Consider the following 24,827-nt stretch of genomic DNA (forward strand, 5'->3'; position numbering starts at 1 on the left):
GGGAACGATTTTTATATTTAGCAAAAGATTCGTACATGTGATTTGAAGTTTTAGAGATATTTAAATAATTATTTAAAAGGTGTATAAAAAATAAAATTCAATTTTAAAGTTAAAGAGAAAAATATTTCATTTTTTAATCATATTTTTACAAAATTTGTATTAAAATATAATGTCTAAAATTATCTTTGAAAAAATACATTTAATATATAATCATTTTTGTCACATTTTAAAATCTTAAAAATAAAAGAAAAAGGTTTTAAATTCAGTCTACTAATAATTGAAAAAAAGAGGGGAAAAAAAAAGTCTTTCCATTCCATAGCTTCTCTTTGATGGCCATCCTCCCAAGTCACAAGCATGTCCTAAATAGTAAATACATATCACCTCAATTTCTCACCGTAACGATTTAAATTATTCATGTTATATAAACACGTCATATAATTTGTAAAAGTATTTTGTCTCTAAGAAAAATTGAACGAGTAGATTAGTTATGTCAATTTCAAATGATAGAAGGATTAATTACGGAAGAAAAACGTAGGACACAGTACACACGATATTTACTTACATAGGAAGATCTTTTTTTTTTTTCCTGATGGAAGAGAAAATTTCACAAGAATGCATAGGTCACTTTTGCCTGTGCCAACTACTTTCCCCTGCTTCATTCAATTACTAGACATAAAACTTCAAGTCTTCAACTTCCATTCCATCCCCACTTGCAGTTAATGTGCCCAACCTCTTCTAAATATCCAATTATGCATAATTTATTGTGACCACAATTTTTCTTTTCCTTTCTTTTCTTGTTTGCATTTTATTTTTTGTGTTATATCGATTTGTAAGTGACAATATCCACCATCTTATTAGAAATATTGCTAAATACTATTAACATTAAGTGTACATTTTCTTTAAGATTCAAATTACATCATTGAGAATCACATTTGTATTTGGAATGTTCTAACCTAAAGTATCATTTTTGTACATTAAATAAAGTGTTTGTTTAGCATTAACAATTCTTGAACAAGTCTTTGAGATGTCTTACAATAAACGAAAACTTAATTGTTTATTATGATATTTTTAAACGAAAAAGTATGTAGAGCTAAGTTTTTTTATAAATGATTTTTTTACTCAACAATTTTTTTTTTCATTTACACTTATTAAGATTTTATTTTAATTCTAAATCATTTTTTGGTGATTTCCGTAAAAACTTTATGACTTTAGATATTCTATTTTAGTTTTAGATGTTATTTTTAATGAAATTTTATATATTCTTCTAGTATGTAATTTAAGATATGCATTTAAATATTAATATGAGCTAGAAATAAAAATTAATTCTCTAGTTGAACTCTTTTTAAAATTATATATATGCATAACTATTAAAATACTAATGACATATTTGATTGTTTTGTTATAGGATAACACATCATCAAATATATGTAAAGAATAAACATTTTTCCTATGTTGGTAGTTCATTTGAATAAATTTCACCAACAATATCAATTGAAAAAATTGGGCCAGATGATAATAAATAGTGAAGGAGAGTGAAATAACAAAAGACACAGTCTAATCCAAACTCCAAAGTGAGTCTGCGAAACGGAGGGCGCATTTTAGCGACGATGGTGCACCCAGTAGCGGAAGCTAACGAGCGCAGCCCCTTTGGTGACTTAACAGCGGAAGAGTTCTACGCCCGCCACTCAGTGAGTCACGGCTCCGAGTTCATCACAAACCCTAGGGGCCTCAAGCTCTTCACTCAGTGGTGGCTCCCGCTACCCCCGGCAACCGTCACCGGAACCCTCGCCCTCGTTCACGGATTTACCGGCGAATCCAGCTGGTTCCTCCAGCTCACCGCCATCTACTTCGCCAAGGCCGGATTCGCCACCTGCGCCATTGACCATCAGGGTCACGGCTTCTCCGACGGCCTCATCGCCCACATCCCTGACATCAACCCCGTCGTCGACGACTGCATCGCCTTCTTCGACGAATTCCGCTCTCGCTTCGATCCTTCTCTTCCTTCCTTCCTCTACTCCGAATCCCTCGGCGGCGCAATCGCGCTATTAATCACTCTCCGCCTCCGCGACTCACCGGAAAATGTCTCATCCGGGAAGCCGTGGAACGGTCTGATTCTTAACGGCGCCATGTGCGGGATCAGCGAGAAGTTCAAGCCACCGTGGCCATTGGAACATTTTCTTTCTATAGCTGCGGCGATAATCCCTACGTGGCGCGTGGTTCCAACGCGCGGATCGATCCCGGACGTTTCCTTCAAAGTGGAGTGGAAGCGGAAGCTGGCGCTGGCGAGCCCGCGGAGGAAGGTGGCGCGTCCCCGAGCTTCGACGGCGCAGGAGCTGCTGCGGATATGCAGGGAGCTTCAGGGAAGGTTCGAAGAGGTTGAGGTGCCGTTTCTGGTGGTTCACGGCGGGGACGACGTTGTTTGCGACCCGGCTTGCGTGGAAGAGCTTTACGCGCGTGCCGCGAGTAAGGATAAGACGCTGAAGGTGTATCCTGGAATGTGGCACCAGCTGGTTGGGGAGCCAGAGGAGAGCGTGGAGCTTGTGTTTGGCGATATGCTTGAGTGGCTTCGTGCACGCTCTATACGCTCGGCCGTTGACGGTGGCGCGTAAGTGCACGTGTTGTTTAGTGAATCTGTTATATGTTGTAACAAACTTATCTCATGTGTATATGACGATGATGATAATGTTGGTTGGTTCATGCTTATAATTTGGACTTTAATAAAATTAATGAGGCTTCAACCAACCAATAGTTTATGTAGTTTGGATTAGTTTTGCGAAAATGAAAGAATTATAATAGGTTTAAATAATATTCTTACTATTCTTTTATGCTCGAATATCAAAAAGCAGGCTTTTAACTAGTTTCTTTAATTATGGTGTTTTCAACTTTTCATTTAAGAGAAAAATATGATTTCTAATTTTTGCTAAACAATAATGGAAAATACATGTAATAACATGTGTGTTTTGCTATATCAATCGATTATGTGAAGGTATATTAGGAATTTTGTTTGTACATTTGTGCCAATCAGGTCCGAAAATTATACTGATGCATTATAGAATTTATAAATTTAATGATGATTTTATTTATTCTTTTTTTTTTTCAGTATAAAATTGGTTGACTAAATTATTAAAATGAAATATTTTGTTTCCACAACTTAAATAAAATATTATTTCATTACAAAACTATATTTGATAAAGAAAAAAATTTAAAATTTAGAGCAATAATTTGTTTTGGGCTGGGCAATAAATGTTGTTTTTTTTGTGAATTTGGTTTTAAGACGGGTACCCTAACCCCAGTTTCTGTGTTTTGTTATATGGCCAATACAGTGAGTTTTTCCCTTCCCAAAAACAAAATTGTATTTTTTTATTGCTTTTGGTCAGAGTCCAATAAGTCTTTTCTCCATTATATTTTTGGGTTGGACATTCTTTGATTTTAGGTTGCAATTTCCAAATTTATGGGATGGCCATGGCCCATGGGTGCGGTACTTGTGAATAACTGTGTTGAGTAGATATACCAAAATAAATAAGGGTCATTATATGGTACAGATTCAAATTGATACAGATTTACAAATTTTCTACCCAAATGACCATGAGATCGACACGTTGCTCTGCTTTGCAGAGCTTGTCTACCGGTTGATGGTAGGGTTGGCTGAGCTACCAGCCGAAGCTTTTTGGTTGCACTGTCTGTTAGTGGACTTGTTAAGGTGGGCTATGCCAAGAAAAATATTTAGGTATCCAATGGAAGATGGGTTTTGTTTTTTTCTATTGAAAATGGAAGGGAGGAAAAAAAAAAAAACACAGACGCGTACCCTGATGCATCAAAGGAAAGCGAAGCACTGACGAGGATGTTATGCCCAAAAATGATGCCCTAAGTTCGAGGCACAGGGAGATAGTGCTGCTGCAGAGGCAGAGGTCGAATGCTCGAAACTAACTCCGGTGTAGGTTGCTGGTTCCTCTCCTATCCGGCGCTGATTGTGGCTGTGCGTAAGACGTTACCGCTGCGGGCGGGGGCGAAAGCTGGTGCTGCGCTACTTCCCGGGTCGGGGCAGGTATGAAGTAGGCTGGTTTTTGATCTGTTGGGTTATACTCTGTTGAAAACGGTGTCTTGATTTAGAGGTTTGAAGCATTTGGTGTATTGAAGTGAACTCAATCCATTAATCTATTGAAAACGTCCGTTGCATTGTGTCTGGCTTTGGTTTCGGCTAGAAGCATGAGGTACGTGGTTTATCCAGTTTTGTTGTATATGTTATTGCCTTTGTGCTTTCCTCCTTTTGAATTTCTACGACTAGAATGTCAACTTGTCTCGTTCAACCTGAATACTGAGTTGTTGGTGTTATAGAGTTTTGGGATTGATTTACAATTGCTACTTGTCGCATGAAATTTCTCGTCCCTCTTTGTGTTTTTATGTTTGACATTCAGGTGTTCCTTTCTTACCGTAGCTAGTCATTGCATAGAACACATGAAGTGAGTCATCTACACATTGCCATGCTTCAATGTTGTCTTTAAGGTACCTTTTTATGGATTTGCCAACATTGTAAGAACAAAAATGAGATTACGAAGAAAAAGAAGTTAATTGTGATAGAGAATAGGGTTCATACAAAATTGTTTGACATGTTTGTGGATGTGTACTGGGCGATCGTAGATCGTGCAAGTAACAATTGAATAGTCTTTAGTAGTCATATTTAAAAAGATGGAAAGTTTCAGTGTATTAGTATGCAATGTCTTTCTCACACCGAAGGTACGAATAAAAAAATCATGTGATTTATAGCGTGAGAGTTGGCTTAAAAGACTAGCTATACCGTTTACATGTTCCATTGGTTGAGTAACGTGAGTTATGTCTTATGTTGTGCTAGTTTTGTTTGTATGGCATTAGGCTATTATTTTTTTTTAATTTTTGATAAGTCAATAATAAGTAAAATATATTATGTAAGAGGAGGTGCTGAATTAGTTGTATTCAATGTAGGTTCCCACATCAGCGGTCCCTATCGTAAGAAAGACTATTTTCTTTTCTTTTTTGGCAAAGAAAACATTTCTTATACTAATGTTGTGATAGAGCATGGCTCCCACTCCTTTTTTTTTTGTTCTTGTTATGATCTCAATTGAAAACACTTATTGTTGTTATTCTTTATTATTTTGACCATGTGGATAACTTTGCTGCATTGCTCAAATAATCCATTCATTCAGGCTGAATAAATTGGACAGAAAGCAAGTGTTGAGGGTTGGCTGAAATTGATAAAGATTATTCATGGTATCCACACCCTGTCCCCAGGTTGGACCCGACTATATGTAAGTATGTTGGTGTTGTGGCATTGTTGATGAGTTTACCGGTTATTCAGTGTGCGTTAAAATACGTAGTATCATTTATAAGCGGAGAGTTGCTGTCTATATAATTATTTAAATATTTGCTGGTTGTTACTTTGTATTCGATTTGAGATTGTCACACCATGTTTCCCGTCTGGGACTACTAATTGCATCGATCGATGTGTAGTAAATGTAGCGTGAGGAACACTCGTTGTTGTATGAAGTTTGGTTTTTCTATTTAAGTATGCTTAGCCTGTTTTAAGTACTTATTCCGATGAGGGTGTTTAATTAAGTTGCATAGTAAGTCATGATAAGTTACTTGCCGACTAACCATCTTCCAGGTGAATGACTTCTTTTCTTGTCAAAGATGGATTCGAACTTGCAGTGCACCGTTGGAGAGGATGATTCGGGCGGGCTTAGTGAGGAGGAGTATTTTCGTATCACTTCTTCGAGTGGGGATGACGAGGATGACTCCTACGAGAATGACTCCGAGACGGCTGAAACGGGTGACGAAACCCACAGGAACGGGGTTGGCCCAGGCCAGGAGACATGTGTGGGTGATGCTCCCAGTTTTAGGTCCACAGAGGATTTCTTGGACAAAGTGTTTAGTACTGAGGAAGAGGCTTATGCGGCATACAAACAGTTTGCCAGGCTCAGGGGGTCTGGTGTAAGGAAGGGTGATGTGGCTCGAATGAACGGTGTTTTGGTAAGACAAGACTTTTTTGTCACCGTCAAGGTACAAGGCATGGGAAACACTACGATTGTCCAGAAAGAGTAAGGGAGGAGAAGCCGAAGAGTTGCACGGGTTGTTCAGCGAAGCTGAAAATTTACTATGATTTGCAAGATCAGGTATGGAAAGTCCGGAGGATAGACGACAACCATAACCACCCTCTTGCTACAACCGTGTTTACTCATCTTATTCCCAGTCATCGGAATCTGAGTGAAAGTGATAAGGCTCAAGTTGATAGTCTAAAAAAGTTTGGGATTGCGACCTCGAAGATTATGGCGTACATGGCCGGGCAGTCAGGGGGGTACGGGATGCTTCAGTTTACGAAGAGGGATCTGTATAATTACGTTCACAGCCAATGAATAGCACAAATTAATGACGGAGACGCGGCAGCAGCAATAAGTTATTTGGAAGGCAAGGCCAACGCGGACATGATGACTGTCGCTAGATATACGAAAACAACAGGGGATCAACTTGGCAGCCTTTTCTGGGCGGATGGGCAGATGATGGCGGATTACCAGCTGTTCGGTAACGTCCTTGCATTTGATGCAACATATAGGTCCAACAAGTACAAGAGGCCTCTAGTGGTGTTCTCTACATCAAATCATCACAAGCAGATGGCAATTTTCAGATTCGCGTTGCTAGAGGACGAGAAGGTCCGTACATATAGATGGGTGTTGCTGAATATGCTTGATGTCATGGAAAACAAGAAGCCTTCTGTTGTGGTCACCGACGGGGATAAAGCCATGTGGGCAGCGATTGCGGATGTGCTTCAGTCAGCTAGGCATCGCCTATGCGGGTGGCACTTGGAAAAAAACTGTGTCTTAAGGGTGAAGGAGCCCGAATTTCGGAAGGTCTTCAAAAAGGCAGTTTATGCAAACTTTGATGTTGCCGAGTTTGAGGAGTACTGGAGCACAACCGTGAAAATCTTGGGATTAATGGACAACAGCTGGGTTAAAAGCACCTACAAATTAAGACGGAGTTGGGCAACGGCATATCTACAGGGCACCTTTTGCGCCGGCTACAGGACAACTTCCAGGTGTGAGGGCATAAATGCATTCGTCAAAGGGTTTCTGAAGTCCACAAATAGCCTTCTTGAATTGGTTCAGAGCCTGGATAGGGTGGTGAAAGATTACCGCAACAACGAGGTCCTTGACAAATGCGGTGCCTGGGGGGAAGAGGTGTTGCTGCACTTCTTGTGGGCTTCCCGGTCACACGAAGAGGACATGCATGTCCCAAAGGGAGATGAGCCAAGCTGGCATCCGAGAAGGGACATCAGCCACAGTCGGGGATCCATCATCAGGAGAGCCCAGTGGGAATCGTTCGGGGCGTAGTTGCTTGGAGGTATGTTTCATGCTTTGGGTTATTTTTTATATGTGATTTACCTATGCAAGGTGAGATACAGTGGTTTGGAAAATTCGATGGGAATATGACAAGCCAATGGTTACTGAATAACTGGATTCATATTATCTGCTGGAATACATCTATGCACGCATGTTGAATATAGTATGTGTTGTAAACTTGACACATTATATGTGATTTACTTTTTTTGGTTGGTGTCGGTCCCACGTAACATGTTGCTTATGTTTATTGAATTGCCTTTTGCTTCGCAACGTACAATTTATTCTTCCATAGCCCTCTTATGTGAATAAGTTGTTTATCTACTTGTAGGCTGTACATGGCATCTCTCAACCTGGTAATCCCGGCGGTGCGGATCCATACATACCGAGACCCCCCGAACCAAATGCAACCAACTCGAGTCTATCCCGGCTGAACCCAGGGGTTGGTGGCGGCAACTTCTTCCTTGGTGGGCAGCACATAGAACAGTTCTTTGCCGCTCCCAGCTGCTCAACAAAGCACGGGGTCGTTCCTACTCAAGCAGCTACGACAATTTCCTCACCTGAACAAGCTCCCGCTATCACTCCTACGCAGTTTAATACACTGAGTTCCGATACCTTCCAACAGTGGGTTCTAGAGGTATGCATGTTTCGTATTTTCAGTCATTGTGCTGCTGACGTCAGTTGTATCCATGTTAATACTACGACAGTTAAGGATGAGATTATGAATGTTAAATCTTATTTTAGAATGCAATGGGCAAACAGTGGTCCGGCAACTTTTTATAGGCTGAGCAGCAAGACTTTGCGGGAGAAGAGGACTCGGAATGGCTACAACCGCGCAGGTTTCGACAAGTTTTCATTATCTGACGTTGTTGCTTTGAGAGAATTATGTTCGAGATTACAGGATGTTCCCTGGAGTACACATCTGGGTGTACTGTGTACGTTCATATGGTTGCTTTGTATTATTTTTACTTTTATTTTACGCACGGTTTCGGAACTTGTAGTATCAACATGTTTCCCAAACATGAAGTCCATCTTGTGTTCAACTATAGTTTAATGGTTCCTTTACGGTCCTGGGATTTGTTAACATGAATTTATAAGCGAAAGTTAATTAAAGCTTTAATATGTGATTGTCATCAGTCATGCTGAATTGTGCCAAGTCTTTTCTCTATAATTGTAGGCACGTTGATTGTTAAAAGTTAATCATTGGTTTGCGTTGTGCGAAAGGTTGGGCATAACTCATAGTCTACATGTGGTTGCGGGCCAAGTCATGCTGAATTGTGCCAAGTATTTGTCTCCATAAATGTAGACACGTCGATTGTTTATTTATATGAATGGTTGAAGGCCAGCTTAAATTAACGCAGCTTGTGAATTATGTTGTTAGTTGCTTAGTGGTTTATTGATGCGTTTAAACTTGTTCCACACCCTATTATTTCTTTTACAGGGTGATCAAAATTATTGAAGTTGGGCCCAAAACCATTCAACGATGAACTCAGCTAAAGTAACCATAATTCATACTGCAAACATATATATATATGGATGACACCAATGTTAAAGTTTACAGCCAACCACTGCTACCACTTTTGAGCAAACTAACTAACTGCCTGTACACTGTGCAAGATGGTCAAAAAAAATATTGTCTGCACCATTTGTGAGTATGCAGTGTCACATTCTTCATAGTAATAATGAGAGTGTAGTTTCCAACCAGGATACTGGTTTCAGACTTGAGAAATGCTAACCGCATCTGGGCTGGAAACTCCTATCATTCTTACTATGCGTATCAAGTGCCATGGGCTCCCACGCGAAATAAAGGTTGACCCTAATGCTGGTCTAACAAAAGACAAAAAATATAAAAAAAACGATGCGCATGTAAACAGCTCCTTAGGTGTCAATGTCCATGATCACCGGTCGTATGTTCCGATTAGAAGAGCACGCAAACCAAAAAATAATTTCCTGAGTCCCCTCAACATCAGACTTATATGTTCTTCCCAATGTATAATCCTATCGCTTCCGTCCACGTTGCGAAGACGTAACCTTCTTTCTCCAGAAAGTCATGGCCTTTTCCACGACATCGATTATCTTTGCATTGTGTGATCTCAATACAAAGTCAACGGCTATTCGCATCCTAGTTTGATCGTTTACTGTCTGCAAGTCATTAAACCGCAGTTCATAAGTTCCTCGATTAACAACACTGTCATATCACATTTTAAGTATTTTCATCGTTAACAAATTTCATTCAACTAACTCATCATCCATGTTTGTGAAACACGCACCGTCACACTGTGTATAGCCCATAGAGCTCCCCTAATAATCCATTGCAAGACCCATACACCGCAGTCCATCCTAACACAAACAAAAGAATAGTTTGTTTAGAGACTGATAGAATAGCGATGCTATACACAAAAGACGTTGCACAAAGATAATGATACACAACGATTATTAAGAACATTATGACAACAGAACTCACGATAGCCGATGTTGCTGAGGCACCACAAGCTCCTCGAAAGGGTAAGACGAGAAGCGTGGTCTTTCAGCAGTGGTCTTGGATAGCCACTTGGGTCCAATTGTTAACGATTCCAGATGCAATGTCTGATTAAGAAACAAGTAGGAGGAAAGCATTTACGATAATATTCCCAAAAAAAATAAGGCCTACATATAACAGTAGATGCAGCCAGTATAGGTAATTAAGTCATGTCCAGGGGTCCGACTTGTATCTAACAAGTTCAACCTACAAACGGTGGCTCCGTCAGGTGCCATGCTATTTATAATATCTGACAATGTGCATTTCTCTTAACATTTCACACTTTTATGAATTAATATAGCAACACTAACAAGACTAGCAGAGACGAAGGAAATAATTCAGCCATCATAGTCACAACAACATAGTTTAACCGTGTATAATATGGCACATAGTACGTAGTTCAGAACTAACAAGCATAACATGGTAAATGTATTAACCTAAGTAACATGTATTAACATGTATGATCTGGTACCCAGTCACTACACTTACAACTTGCGTCATAGCAAGTTTTCTTGACTCAGTCTCCATTGGATACTTGAAAGAGTCGAAGTACATAAGCCTCTGTCGGCGTACGTCCACGACCATCAAGTACCAGTGTCCATCTGTCCACATCGGTTGAAAAGATCTGTTGGTCGCAACTTGGGCAACAAAAGTTTATTAGGGAGTATAACGTACGACCTAATGAATCACGCCTTCCAACAGATATGGAAATCGTTTACAAACCTCGGTAACCTTGTCGACCTTGCACCTCATATGCTTGCTCACAACCACGTCCATGTTAGCCTGTGTCATACGTGTTCCTTGGAGGGCATCTTGCTGAGGTCCAAGCAAGATGGGTCCCTTGTTAGTTAACGAAACTTATCCTAAACTTTATTGACTTTACCACACGCGTAAGAAAGACTTAACCACACCCATGTACATGTTCGCTGCTACATGTGTCGTGACTCACCCTGATCATAGTCGGCATGAACCACTGGTGCTGACTGGAGGTCTTCGACAACATCGTTGCCACGATAGTAATAACCTGCAAATTAAGTAAGCAACTTATGAGTGATGATATGGGACATTCAGCCGAATGATAATTGTAAGACAATAACTAATGCATTAAGTTAAATGTAAACACTCACGTCATCCATGACTCTTTAATTTGGGCCAAGCGTTAATAATGATGTTCTATCCGCAACACAGTGATCAACGTCAGCCAGAATTTCACTGAAATGACATGCTTTCAGGGGTCAAAACATACTCGCTGATCCGATTTTGCGTAATCGGAAGACAAATGTGTAACAAAGCAGAAACAGGGTGGAGCTAATTGTTGCCTAATAACGTTGGAGTCTCCAAATCTTTTTCGCAAACATTTTTTATGCCATAATAAATGAAGCAATGCACCCTAGAAAGAATTGGCTGAAAACATTTGATATACCTCTTCGGATGATCCTTGCTATTAACAGCAAGCTCAACCCCTGTGAGGTCCATGCTCCGTGTTGGTACGAAGGCTAGGTTGAAAGCCTACATCAAACAGTGGAATATCACAACCAGTCTCGTGTCAGTCATGAAGGAGTTGAACGGTTTATAATTAGATGAAAGGAAACCTAACCTTGGGGATCTTGTCCGCATTCATGCATAAAAGAGCCGACTCGTGCACAACTCCGTCGCTACAAACCAGGGTGAGGTAATTGTAGTGCTTCTGTAGGCAGTTAGAGCGCCGCGGCAACTTGCTACGTGGATGATGAGGACGTCGACTCTGCCATTCTCGTTCGCCGGTTAGATCAACCTGGCAGGAATCAGACGAGCACTACTTAGATAAGTATAAAAAGGACAGGGATGGTGAAAGAAACAGTTGCTTTACCATGTTAACTAACTGTTAACGGTGTTAGGCCTTACCAAGTTATGGGGTATTTTCGGCTGCGTCTTGTCTCGGGCGGATCGCCGATTGCGAGGGGCTCTCTTAGACCTCTTGGATCTGAAAGGCATATGATCCATGCTAAAGTTTGCATCCAGCGTCGGCGCATAGGTCGGATCATGGTGCTGCGACGGGTCCGTTTCCTGAGAAATAAGATCATCTTGTTGAAAATCCTCTGGTCGTAGCCGCCGCTTTGACGGGATCCCATTCCAACACGGGCACCTGACTCCATTTTTCCGGTCACACTATTGCTCCCTATCCTAAATCTTCGCCAACATAGTCAACGCCTTCTAAAAGTCTGTCACGACCTGATTGTGTCAGCATATGCATTCGGTGAGCCTTCGAATTTCTTTATTTAGGCCGGACACGCTGGTGACAACACTCAGTACGATTGGGCTGCAATCCTGTTTCGACAACAACTTCAGGACATCGATAACTAAACAGGTTTCAATGCAGCTGTTCATGGAATTTACCAAACTAATTACTAGAATGGTCACATCTATATCCTTACGTTTGCAACACGGGCACAGGAGGATCCAGTACCGGCAAGGGACTGGCCTGGATCGACATTGGTTCGCTGAGGTAAGCTGCGGACATAACGATTGACGATGTCAATCTACTGATATAAAAAATAACACATTTACAATTGAAATGATAAATATCGATAGCGGAACGGTCTCCAACCTGTTTGAATGGGCTGGGGTTGCTCGCCTGGCACACGAATGCGTCGATTCGGACTGCGTCGGCAACCAAGGACGGACACTGACCGGCGGTTCGGAGAAACCAAACCTCGACGGCGACCTTGTTATTCTGTTGCTTGTTGGACGCCTGCAAACATCATGTAAGTGAGCGGTTGCGGGAACAAATATTCAAATTTTATTAGAGACAAATGTGCCTGACGCCCAACGAAAATTATATCCAACTTAAACTTTCTGCTTTTTTGGTTTTCTGTTTAGGTCGGCCCGTTAAAGGTTGTTATCTTCTACTTACCACGCTCATACAAGGGCGAGCAGTGGTTAAGTATTCGTGACCAGGTATAAGGTCAACAATGATAGTTTTCTATCAAACCCATTTCTATTACTTATTTGTCGGCCCATGAATGCACCCAAAACAAAAGCTTAGTTGGTCCTACCAGACATGCCTTTTTTTATTTGAAATGCTTTCGAAATCCAGTACAACCCTGGCCCTACAATTTTCAGACTTTTTTGCCAAAGGTAAACCGTGTTTAATTTGCATTGGGTTGAATAAAAAAAAAATTTTTTTCTATCAATTTTGCGAATAGTGATTGGCTGATGTGGCTTAAGCGGGTGGAGACACAGGACCTCAGATTGCGCTGGAGGACCCAGACGTCAACCTTGGGGATGACGTTCCCCGTAGAGATGAAGTGGAATACCATGATTAATTTCAACAGAATCTAAGGTGCATCCACAAATGAAACTTTTCTGGAACGTGTAATGAGACAAAGTTTCGAATGCTAACCTCCGTGAAGAACAACTTGAGCCTCCACCTCCTTTTGATGACGCGGGGGTATACGTGGAATCACCATCTTCCCGCTGCGATGACATGTGTCCCCGACGAATGGTTTCAGGAAGTGGAGCTTATCCTTGCCTGTTAGCCGTCAGAGATTCTTTAAAGATAGCACACCATGTGACCTTCAAATGAAAAATCAGTGTAGGCCGTACCCCAATGCCGATCATGTCATCTTCATCGATCACATTGACATGTCCTTCCAAAAGATAGGAAAATACCACAAAACCGTTGGGTTTCTGGAACACGAAATGCCTTTGGGGGCAGTTAGGTTGACTTTGTTAGTTGTGGCTGGTTCTTTGCAAAGAGACGAATCTCACTCATTAGTCCAAGTTCACATGCATTGTACACATGCATTGAGGTTGGTGTGGTGAGACAATGGAACTGTATCTCCTATGCCAGCCCTGTGACTCAGTTATCTGATCCCCTCAGTCAACCCATTTTTCCATCAACACCCCAACTGGAGTATCATAAAACTAGGTGCAGCACATAAGGGCTGATGCAAATAACCAAAAATGTCACGGGTCCATTGCAGGGACACTGTGGTCTTTTACAGTTGAATTATTCTACAAACCATGCCCGTAGCAGAGCTTTCCCCCAAGATCTGTCAATCACGTCACGTCCAACCTAATCCCAACCTCAGGCACACAACTGCGGTGGCCTGCTCTCCCTACCAATGGTGCATGCTGTTATAAATTCATAGGCATGTGACTCTACCGAACAGGGGTCGGGGACAACGTTACGGACCAGGGTACACTGTAGGCGGTACTGATGTGGTACATTCAAGGATTTTCAGTCTTCGAAAGTTGCTGTACCATTACGACTTCGACGGTATAGTATGAATAGAAGCCTTCCCTTTGCATCTTCGGTATCAAACGGGGGCTGCTTCGGGAATTTATATTAACTGGATTTAATGATTTAACCCGTAATCATGGATCCATTTTATCTGGAGGATTCGAGTTAACTCTTTAAAAAAAATAAGGTGATAATAGTTAGCATATAGTTTCCTAGTAGTAATTATTACTAGAAGGTCCATTATCTGAATCAGTGAAATAGTATTCCTGTTAGCGTAATTCCTTAAATAATTATAATTTAGTATAATGAAATTATGACCCCTTAAATTTCATTTTGAGTTGAATAATATAAACCGACACTTAAATAATTTTATAATTGCGTAATGTAATTAAAAATTATAATCGTTAAAAAATAAAGTACAGTTTAATAATTTCATGTAATAATTAAACAAATAAGCTGAATTAAGTTCAGTACAAACAATACTTATCAAAGGAAATTAATTATCGTACCTGTTGATAATAAATATGTTTTAAAATTTGTTTATTATGATTATTTACTAATCATGAATTTGTGTAACTATTTATTTTCCAACAGATCACCACGTGGCGGGTTATTAGTCAAACAACAAAGGCCCCAACTCAACGGGCTCTCTCATCGTCCAGGGCATGCAAGGAATCTCGTAATGAACACACGTTAGGAACTTTTATTTATTCACAAGAAAAATATCTTTTTCATATGAGAAAAACATGTGTTAGAAGATGTTGTAAATTACGGCGTCACGGAGAAAATGTTCATTTTTTCAACTTCCAGTTATTTTACTTTTTACACTAAAGATTTGTGAAACACCAAAGAAAATTAATAAATTTATTCCTTCGATAAGTACAGAACATGTTTTAACAACAACAGACGTCGAATAGCGCAGAACGTTCACACGAAGCCACACTAAACGAGCACAAGATATAAGTACAGATCTCGAGATTCTTGAGTAGATATATCAAAAGATAATAATGATAGGGATCTAGCCGCCACTTGCGGAGTTTAAGCCGGCTAGTTATGTACAGACATACAGAATATAGACAGATAAAATAGCTTGTACAAATTTTCTCTCAAGTAAGCTGCTACTACAGATCACCTAAATAGGCAAAATCATAAAATTTACTCAAAAACCATCGCCCGAATACGGACAAATCTAGATTGGAAACTAGAGTGTGTGCTTCGAGTTCTTACGAGGTTTTCTTAGATAGAAACCATGAAGTCAACGAGAGCTTCACGTGCCCGTGAACAGCCCGTCAATCGGGGCTCCATAGCTCAAGATATTGTTATCGGAAGGCGATGATAAGTAGTAACATCACCTCTTCTCTTCTTTTTTCTCAAGCCGGGCCTCTTTCTTCTTTTCTGCTGAGAATGAGCTGAATGCTCATTAGTAGAGCATATAAACGTTGGGCATTGTGCCCGGTTTCGGAGAACCAAATTCGCTTGACTCTGATTTAGTTACTCAATCTGGCGAAATGCTCCTTTGGTAGAAAGTACTGTCCATCCTGACACAAATGTCTCGCAAAAAACTCATCGGAACTAAAACTTCTCACCCGGGTGTTCTCTCCTTGCTCTAGTAGGAACAACAATTTTCACTCCAACACTTCCTGCATGTTACTGAGTTGCTCTCATTCAAATTTCAATCCCTATACTGTTGGTACGGAGTTTACAGCCACAAATTAGTCGGAAAGTGAGCCGGGTCATACCAAGTAATAAATCAGGTGAGTGAGGGTCGATCCCACGATGATTGATGGATTAAGCAACAATGGTTAAGTCATTTGCTTAATTAGACAAACAGAAAAGAGCGTTTGGATCTCAATTGCATTAAACAGTAAATTCATAAAATTAAACAAGCAAGCAGTGAATTTAAGAGGATTATATGCCAATTAACTCCAACTAGAGGGTGAAGTTCAATTCTAGTTATATGCCATGGAAATTCTAATTACCCAAATATAAGAGGATTATATGTCACGTATCCCGTTAAGTCCAGATAAATAGAAATTCAGGAGAATATGTCTTCAAGATGTTGTTCAAGTGAGGAGCTTTTCCAAGTTATACAAGAGCTCAATTAGAAAGAATGTCATACTTCCGTTCCACCCAATTTCATAAGATAAAGAACGAGAACAATTCTTGAATTATATGAATCAATTCATGAGTTAAAATAGAAAAAAAAACAATAGAATCAATCTATACAAAAGAGAGAGCTCCTAACCTTAGCAGTGGAGGTTTAGTTGCTCATAGTTCAGAGTGGAAACAAGGATTTTCTTAAACTAAAAATTTGGAATGAGGTGGAATCAATATCCAGAAGAGAAGTTTCTTTTCTCTTTTATATATAATCCTATGGAATTTAAAATCTATTTTCTAAAACTAAAAAAATATCTTTGCCTATTTTAAAGTAAAATACAAATTTAAATTATAATTAATTAAATAAATCTTCGAGCACGCCAAAACTTTGGACGCTGGGACCACCAACCATGCGCATAACTTGAGATGAGCTGTGCCTTACTTGGAGTGGCCAGTGAGAGTTGGGTTGCAAAGCTCTTAGTGCTACGCCTTACTTGAGATATGATTGCGCCTTACCTAGGATGTGAGTTGCTCCTTATACGTGCTTGTTGGTGTCTTATGCCTAACTAGAGAAATCTCAAGTTAGGCGTAGCCTTGGCAGCGTGGTTGGACAAGAAGTATGAACTATAATATATCGTTGGCAGGCTCTTGAAGTTAGATTTCGAACGACACTAGAATCACGTCCGTTGGACCTCTGTAGCTCGAGATACTCACGTTTGATTGCAGAGAGGTCAGGGTTGACAGCAACATTTGTCTTCTTCTCTTTCTCTGCGGAAACTCCATCGAATATACTCGAATGCTACCTAAAATAAACAGAATTGCACACGACTCAAAGTATCATCTATAGTGACAAAAAGATAATTAATTCGTCATTAAACTCAACAAATTGAATGCAAATTCACTAGGAAAAGATAGAAAAGATTCTCACGCATCAACTGTGTGCTACGGACTAAGCATTTTACTTACATCGACGAATCCTCAAAGACATAGATTTCGATCAGAACATCTTTCATTGACCGAACCACTCAGAACAGTAAGAGAAAACATTTTCAACCGGTAGACCCAGAATAATCGATTTTGTCCGCTGATTCATAACACATATCAACAGAGATAGTTTTCTCCATTTTTTCCAAACAGGAGTGTTAGAGGGTTGACGAAGAAGAACTAGGAGTAAACTGCATGCAAATGGAAAGACTACACCCCTAACCTATTACTATAGTTTCATATGGTTCCAATGTGGAGGATTAACTTGGAGAGGTCAACGTGAGCGATATTACTTGGGTTTAAGGTTTTTTTTACCATGCCACCCTTTCCGTTGCCGCATGAATAAATTATCCACTAACTCAAAAGGCATAGCAACGTTGCTGTGAATACTGTATCAAAGTATTTTGATTCAATGTACCTGACCGATACATGGGAAATTTCTTTTCGAAACCTAACTGTCCCGAATTTAAGTGCACCATGGGAACTCACGTTCTGAGGTGTTTCGTCCTACCAAGGGTGGAGCTATTCTCTTGGTTTGTATTAGTTGAGAGGGTGAATACATAGGAAAGACTATGCAGATTAGGCCTAAGTCACCATTTTCATAGTCTGTGTGTTTTACGTGGTAACTCTGTTTACTCTGCTTTTTATTGGCTGTGACCTCTGTCAGTGACCAACTTGACAGTATGTGTGTTTTTTGGTGTATCTCGGTTGAGTCTGCTTGTCATCTGTTTGTTGGCAGTGAGCCTACTTGGCATGTGTGGTGTGCTCGACTGTTCGCTCTTGCAAGGAATTGGACCACGCCGGGTACACTAATGCTACACTCTCAGTAGATGGACGGATGATTCACAAAGGAAGATTGCGACGAAGAGGTAGTTGATTTATTTCGTTGCTGTTATTTGGCAATTTGGCTACAAAGTAATTAGTATTAAGATCAACGACGGTACATGAGAATAGTTGTTGATCATAATAACAACTTCAAGAGAGGTATGGTACCTTAAACATTTCTGCATTAAAAATGTTAATCTAAATTCAAAATTACGCTCTATGTGAAATTTTTTTAGGAAAAATTATTGTAAAGGACTTTTAGGAAGATTTAATTTTTAAAAAGGATCTTTAATATTAAAATTATTAAGAAGGACTAAATATTTTTATACTATTTCTCTAATTATTTTTCCTAAAATGGTTTTATATAGTTTTGTGTTATGAGTGTCGTTCTGAATAATTTCTTAACAAAAACACCGACATTACTTTCTTGGTTATTTTTATTTCAGAAGATAATTTTTAGTAATTGCTTTTTTTTTACGAAAATGGTTTTTTTATGTTTTTTCTCGAACTTTTGAAAAACTAACACCGGAATGATATTCTCTCTCGTAAATTGTTATGTTTTTTTTTTAAATTGTCCCCAGCAGAGTTCCACTCATGTCGGTGTTTGTAAACCCCGATAAATTAGTTTTTAATAAGAGAGATTAGAAATTCGAATATTATATTAAATTAAGATAGAGCTCATCGAAACGAGAATTTTGACACTAATTTCGAAAAAATCGGCCCAAAATTGGACCGAACAGGCCGAACCGGTTGAACCGGGCCCAAATCGAGCCCGTGGGCCCAACCGGCCCAGCATTTAATGAATCCAAGCCTCTCTTCTTCCCCCCATTCAGCAGAGGTAGCGTGAAACACATTTAGGGGAAGAGAGAAACGAAGAACATTTCCAACCCTTACATCACTTTTCAAAATCCCGTAACTCCTCCGTCCGAGCTCCAATCGCCGCACCGTTTGTGGCCACGCATCCACCGCATCGAGCTCTACATTTCTACCGGAATAATTTCATAGGTAAGCCCTTAAATATTCTCAGCCACTCTTTTCCCCTAATTTTCAAAATTTGAGAAGGAATGTTGAATTTCTTTGATTTCTGATGTTTTAGGATCCAATTAACTTGAGGAAAACGTTCACTCTTGCTTATGTGAAGCTTGGGTAAGGTGAGGATACGATAATTCTATTTTAATTTCATTGGATTTGAGCTTTGAGTATTAAATTGGGTATATATATGTTATAAATGTGTATTAGGTTATGAATAAATAATTGGAGCTTGGAATTGTGAATACTGGAACTTGGAGGAAGCGGATTAGTTGAGGTTTTGAGGGCTTTGTTCTTTTAGGAAAATTGTCTTGGAATAATACTTGGGAATCGGCTAAGGTATGGTTTAGGTTTCTTGCATTTAATATGTAATGTTCTGTGAAAACTTAGGCTAGATGACCATAGGATAAGTTGGAATGTAGGTATACATTTAATGTTTAGTAATGGGTTGATGATTATACTTGGTTTGGTTTGGTGATTTGTTTGTAAGATGATATTGGTTGCTAGTTGGATCTTTGAAAGGATATGTGATTGAATTGTTGATTATATGGCTATATTTTGGTTTGGTTGAATGATGATTGATGATAAGATATGGAGCTTGTTGAGGATTATTGTTGGCAATTTGGATTGGTGGTAATAGGTTTGAAAATAATTGGAATGGAAATTTCGAATGAAAAATGAGATATTTTGTGTTAAAAACCTAGGATTTGTGAACTATGATTCTTAGTTGAATTTTGGTTGTTGGATTTGAATATTGTATGAGTATAATTGTTAATCTGAGGTAGATTTATTGTGGTGATTGTTATGATGATGAGGAAGGGTATGTTGAATTGAAAAGAATGCAGTTTTAGACCCGAAAAGGGTGGCAAAGTCCGAGTTTTAGAGGAGATGCTGCCGAAATTTTATAAAAATTAGAGATTTTGTTTAGATGATTATTTAAAAAGCTTTAGATTCAAAGGTTATATGGTTTGATTTTGAGTTATTAAGAAAATGAGTATGTTTCAAGTTTGATTCATTTAGAAAATAATGAATTATGTTTTGAATTGGAACTATTGAGAGACAGAATAGAAGGTGTGATAATGAAAGATAAGGATTGAATATGATTGATGTATGATGATGAATGAGATGCGATTGAGAATGATGTGGATGATGATGAATTATAATTGAATTATTTATTTGGCTTGAATGACTTAATGATCTGAGATACGAGGTTCCCTGGATTAAGTGACGTGGCTTGCCACCACGTGTACCAGGTTGAAAACTCGATACTTTGTTGACCCTACGACGTAAGTGTGACCGGACACTATATAAATTCCCGGAAATGTTACCCCCATTGAGTAATATTGATTATTTGAGAAAAAGTTATGCATAGACTCTTGGGGATGCACGTCGGGGGACAGTCTAAGGACAATTCAGACTTGTCGGGTTGGCTGGATAACCGACAGATGAGCCTCATCAGCCATAGGACAGGCATGCATCATATGCATAATACTTGAATTACTTGCTTGTGCTTTAATTGGGTGTGCCTATGTGTACTTGCCATGTTAAATGTGTATTTGTTACCTGCAGTAACTGTAACCTTCTTGTGCTTGCCTTTATCTGCTTATTTGTTTGTGAAAATGCATGATGGAGTTGGAGGTAAGGAGGAATGGTAGTATGGGACTTAGATTTTAAGGTTAAGTTAAGTTAGGATTAAATATTCTTAGAAAAACACCTTTTATGGCTCCTGTTTAATACTTTAAGCTCTATAATCTGAGTGTCGGCGTTCTAGGATTGCCTCTGGCATTCCCAGGACCTTATATATTATGTGTGTGGCACCTTTACCATACTGAGAACCTCCGGTTCTCATTCCATACGATGTTGTTGTTTTTCAGATGCAGGTCGAGAGACGTCTCGTTAGGCGTCTGGACTCTTGAAGTGAAGTGGTTACTGGGTAGTTTTGCTGTATAGTGATGTATATATATGTACTTAGTTTTCTCTCCGCATAACTTGTTCTCTTGATCCTCTTAGAGGTTTATGGAGAGGCAGGATTTTGTTTATGTGTGTGTGTAAATATTCTCCGGCCAGTCTTGACTTCACAGGCTGAGTTAGGAGCTTGTTATTTTGTATCTTTGGCACTCTATTCCTATTTTTACAATCTTATGTTTGATGGATATAGTTTTCTTAGCACGCAAGTTAACTCGTTCCTTGAGCGTTGCGCTTTTATTTTGCGATTTTTATTTCCTCTATTCTTCAAGGCTCCTAGCATATTATAATTCTTCTGCTATTATATATACTCATTTTATTTTAGAGGTCGTAATACCTCTCCACCTCTGTTTTACGACTTAAGCATAAAGCTTAGTGTGGTAGGGTGTTACAATATTAGTTTCTCAAAATTACACTAAAAATTAATTATAAAAACAGTATTTTGGTGAAAAAGATCATAATACAACAAAAAAATACTATTTAAAGTAAAAAAAAATTTTGGTATTATTTTTAGAAATTATTTAAAATTATAATAAATTCATTTCTTGAACATGAAAAACATATAAACATCAAAATAAATTTATAAATTATAAATATTTTTAAAGAAATGAATATCGGGCCATTTGGAGTCAATCTTAAGGTAAAATGAATCAGCAAGGAAAGTGAAAACCCTTAGCAGTGGACAAGTCGGTTACATATGGGGAGCCCAACACAGGTTTAGGCTATACTCTTTATGAAGGCACTAAACCCATCCTCGTGGTCCAACTCACAACAAGCGTAGACAAGTTCTTCGGTGGCCGTCCGAACGAAAGGATGTCCAACAGCAACACTTTTCAAGGCACTTATGAAGAGGCGGCATCCGTGGAGCACATCCGCGCTCTAATCGCTGAAGCACGCGGCGACAGTCCGAATCCGATCTCCGTTGCTGATCGTCTGAGGCAAGAATGGTGGGCTTCCGAAAACCCCGACGAGGTTGCCAGGCTCATAAGCAACACACGGAGAACGGGACTAGGTATTCCATCTCACCTATTTCAAGTACACTTGGTTTCATTCTTTTGGGTGACCAGCTGCTAACGAAGGGATCCCCGTTAGTACATTTCCGTTACTACTTTTAACATAAACTTTTTGTTCCCGCAGCCGACGAGATGATCCCAGATCATGACTGGAGCAAGGTCGCGGGTTGGAGGAACCGCCAAACAGCCTTAAGACAACTATGCAATGAGCTCTCTAGACCCACTCCTTATTACCAGATCCAAACACGAGACTTTACTATTGTGGGCATTGTTCACAGGTTTTTCATGTTAATCCCTTCGAGACTGCGCACCGGTGCCTTGTCTGCAGTTGGCAGATTCTCAACGAACCCTCACCTTGCTCGGGAAGATGCCGCGGCGGAGATGATCCGCGTCCTTCTGGAGATATCTGGAAAGCACCTTGATGATTACAACTACGACCTACTGGACGAGGCCCTGTCACTAAATTACGAACTACAATGGGAGATCGGGGCGGTGAAGTCCAGCTACAGAGAGCTCCGCTCCTCCTACAGGTACGCTCTCCGGTGTAACAACCCGGATTTGGTAGACTCCAACTCGGACTCTTCTTAATACTTTCCTCAGGGACCACTCTCGTCAACAGCGCCTCCGAATACAGTTGGCCAACCACCGGTTTTAGGCGTCCATGCGTGTATCGTCCATGAACTACATCCACAAGGTCCTTGTTGTTTGTGTGTATGCTGTTCTAGTTTTCGTGATGTTTTCTTCTTTTTTTTTCTTTATTTATTGTATTCTGTCTACTGCTCGGATCAACGTATGAAGCCGTCTGTTGCTAGGGTTAAAATAATTTTACCATCCTAATCTCTTCCTCGAATTTCGGTACCCAAAATTTGGGAGCCTCACTAACGAACGAAATTTAAAGGGATGCGCACACAGCTTCGAAACCATGACTAAACCGTAACTGAAAGAGTTAACCTCATACGACTTCCAGTGACCAAGTGTACCCACGGGAGGATGTTCAAATTACTATAAGCGACATACCAGCCTTGTTTTGAAGTCAGTAACTTAGCAATACATCATGCGTTTTTGTCGACGCTGTGTTACATGTTAACCTACTGTAAACGTTGCATGTCACGGGTACTCCTTTTACTTCGACAAGTATGACAACACAATTGATCGGTTCCATTTGGTTGATTACCCGTACTTGATAATTTTCTAATCCCATTAAAGAGCTACGGTTGGGAGTAGTTTATGGTGGGACGTACATGAGTTAATAAAATAGTAACAAACATTAACAATGAGCTTCATTTCAAAATTAATATCACTTCCAATTACTTGTTTAAGGCGACCCTACGATAGAGTTTACTGAGCATAAGGTGCAGGAGTTTTCCTCTCATCGTACATGCCACAAATGTATAACGGAGAACCACTAAAATAAATCGTAACGCCTTCTACAATGACTTAAACATAAGTCGTACGTAGACGTTATAAATAACTAACCATCCACGCAAATTATTTGATGCACATGTTGTAAACCCCGGTTAAATTAGTAGATAATTAGTCAATAAATTAATTTTTAATAAGGAAGATTAGAAATGTGAATATTATATTAAATTAGGATAGAGCTCATCGAAACGAGAATTTTGATCAGAAAGAATTAAATATGCGTCAGAGGAGATGGATGGAGCTTCTAAAAGACTATGATTTTGAATTGAATTATCATCCAGGAAAAGCGAACGTTGTGGCGGACGCTTTGAGTCGGAAGTCTTTATATGCAGCTTGGATGATGCTACGGGAGGAAGAGTTACTGAAGGCATTTCAAGGTTTGAATTTGGGAATTAGAGAAGAATCTGGAATCCTGTGTTTGAGTCAGTTACAGATTTCAAGTGATTTTAAATCAGAACTTCTGAAGGCTCATCGAGATAGTGAAGCGTTACATACTTCTACCATTATATCTGATAGGGATCCTCGTTTCACATCAAGGTTCTGGGGAGCTTTTCAGCGTGCATTTGGGACTCAGTTAAGCTTGAGTACTGCGTATCACCCTCAGACAGATGGTCAGTCAGAAAGAACTATTCAGACCTTGGAAGATATGCTAAGAGCTTGTGTTTTGGACCAACCGGCGAGCTAGGACCGGTATATGCCATTAGTAGAGTTTGCTTATAATAATAGCTATCATGCGAGCATCGGAATGGCTCCATATGAGGCTCTGTATGGCAGAAAATGTCAGTCTCCGTTGTGTTGGTATGAAACTGGAGAAAGGAGTTTATTAGGGCCTGAGATGATAGCCGAAACGACTGAACAGATAAAGAAGATTCGTAGTCGAATGCTTATAGCCCAAAGCCGCCAAAAGAGCTATGCTGACCAGAGGCGAAAGCCTTTGGAATTCGAAGAGGGAGAACATGTCTTTCTGAGAGTTACACCAACCACTGGCGTGGGAAGAGCTATTAAGACCAAGAAACTGAATCCTCGTTATATTGGACCGTTTGAGATTCTGAAGAGAATTGGACCAGTGGCTTATAGAATTGCCTTACCGCCGTACCTTTTGAATTTGCACGATGTATTTCATGTATCACAGCTTCGGAAGTATACTCCTGATGCAAGTCATGTTCTAGAACCAGAACCAATTCAAGTGAGAGAAGATCTAACACTCCCAGTAATTCCGGTGAGGATTGATGACACCAGTGTTAAACGATTACGAGGAAGGGAAGTATCATTGGTAAAAGTAGCTTGGAGACGAGCTGGTATCGAGGAACATACCTGGGAACTCAAATCAAATATACGAAAGGACTATCCACATCTCTTTTCAGGTAACTATATTTGAATTTTGA

The 24,827-nt window shown here is 39.7% G+C and overlaps 4 protein-coding genes across 5 annotated transcripts; 2 read left to right on the plus strand and 2 right to left on the minus strand.

Annotated features, from left to right (window-relative positions):
- LOC107619178 (caffeoylshikimate esterase) lies at positions 1,455-2,808 on the plus strand. Its single transcript, XM_016321418.2, has one exon. It carries the CDS (start codon positions 1,608-1,610, stop codon positions 2,607-2,609), a length of 1,002 nt encoding a protein of 333 aa, XP_016176904.1. The 5' UTR covers positions 1,455-1,607; the 3' UTR covers positions 2,610-2,808.
- Positions 5,665-6,386, plus strand: LOC107616384. The gene is made up of 2 exons (XM_016318346.1): positions 5,665-6,033; positions 6,147-6,386. The coding sequence occupies exons 1-2, from the start codon at positions 5,665-5,667 to the stop codon at positions 6,384-6,386; spliced, it is 609 nt and encodes a 202-aa protein (XP_016173832.1).
- On the minus strand, positions 8,765-10,815 carry LOC110266285. The gene is made up of 4 exons (XM_021110642.1): positions 10,606-10,815; positions 9,829-10,507; positions 9,635-9,704; positions 8,765-9,506 (listed from the first exon to the last, which is right to left on the minus strand). The coding sequence occupies exons 2-4, from the start codon at positions 9,978-9,980 to the stop codon at positions 9,363-9,365; spliced, it is 366 nt and encodes a 121-aa protein (XP_020966301.1). The 5' UTR covers positions 9,981-10,507; positions 10,606-10,815; the 3' UTR covers positions 8,765-9,362.
- On the minus strand, positions 10,829-13,372 carry LOC110266284. 2 transcript variants are annotated; one of them, XR_002353509.1, is made up of 8 exons: positions 13,265-13,372; positions 12,470-12,613; positions 12,297-12,372; positions 11,767-12,189; positions 11,480-11,656; positions 11,306-11,391; positions 11,010-11,094; positions 10,829-10,906 (listed from the first exon to the last, which is right to left on the minus strand). XR_002353509.1 is itself a non-coding variant. In XM_021110641.1 (5 exons), exons 1-4 carry the CDS (start codon positions 11,863-11,865, stop codon positions 11,025-11,027), a joined length of 432 nt encoding a protein of 143 aa, XP_020966300.1. In that variant the 5' UTR covers positions 11,866-12,267; the 3' UTR covers positions 10,829-10,906; positions 11,010-11,024. The 2 variants fall into 2 exon arrangements, 1 of the variants encoding a protein (XP_020966300.1); XM_021110641.1 differs by lacking the exons at positions 12,297-12,372; positions 12,470-12,613; positions 13,265-13,372 and having other exon boundaries at positions 11,767-12,267.

This window comes from Arachis ipaensis, chromosome B09 (genome assembly GCF_000816755.2).
Source record: "Arachis ipaensis cultivar K30076 chromosome B09, Araip1.1, whole genome shotgun sequence".
Lineage (NCBI taxonomy): Eukaryota > Viridiplantae > Streptophyta > Magnoliopsida > Fabales > Fabaceae > Arachis > Arachis ipaensis.

Bases quoted from the DNA above. Each gene is read 5' to 3' on its own strand.
- LOC107616384 (XM_016318346.1), top strand. From the start codon at position 5,665: ATGGATTCGAACTTGCAGTGCACCGTTGGAGAGGATGATTCGGGCGGG. The intron at 6,034-6,146 runs GTACAAGGCATG...TTGCAAGATCAG, and splicing joins ACTTTTTTGTCACCGTCAAG to GTATGGAAAGTCCGGAGGAT.
- LOC110266285 (XM_021110642.1), bottom strand. From the start codon at position 9,980: ATGCTTTCCTCCTACTTGTTTCTTAATCAGACATTGCATCTGGAATCG. The intron at 9,705-9,828 runs GTGAGTTCTGTT...TGTTTGTGTTAG, and splicing joins CCTCAGCAACATCGGCTATC to GATGGACTGCGGTGTATGGG. The intron at 9,507-9,634 runs GTGCGTGTTTCA...AATGACTTGCAG, and splicing joins GGGCTATACACAGTGTGACG to ACAGTAAACGATCAAACTAG.
- LOC107619178 (XM_016321418.2), top strand. From the start codon at position 1,608: ATGGTGCACCCAGTAGCGGAAGCTAACGAGCGCAGCCCCTTTGGTGAC.
- LOC110266284 (XM_021110641.1), bottom strand. From the start codon at position 11,865: ATGGATCATATGCCTTTCAGATCCAAGAGGTCTAAGAGAGCCCCTCGC. The intron at 11,392-11,479 runs GTTAGGTTTCCT...TGTTTGATGTAG, and splicing joins ATGCGGACAAGATCCCCAAG to GCTTTCAACCTAGCCTTCGT. The intron at 11,095-11,305 runs GTATATCAAATG...ATGTCATTTCAG, and splicing joins AGCAAGGATCATCCGAAGAG to TGAAATTCTGGCTGACGTTG.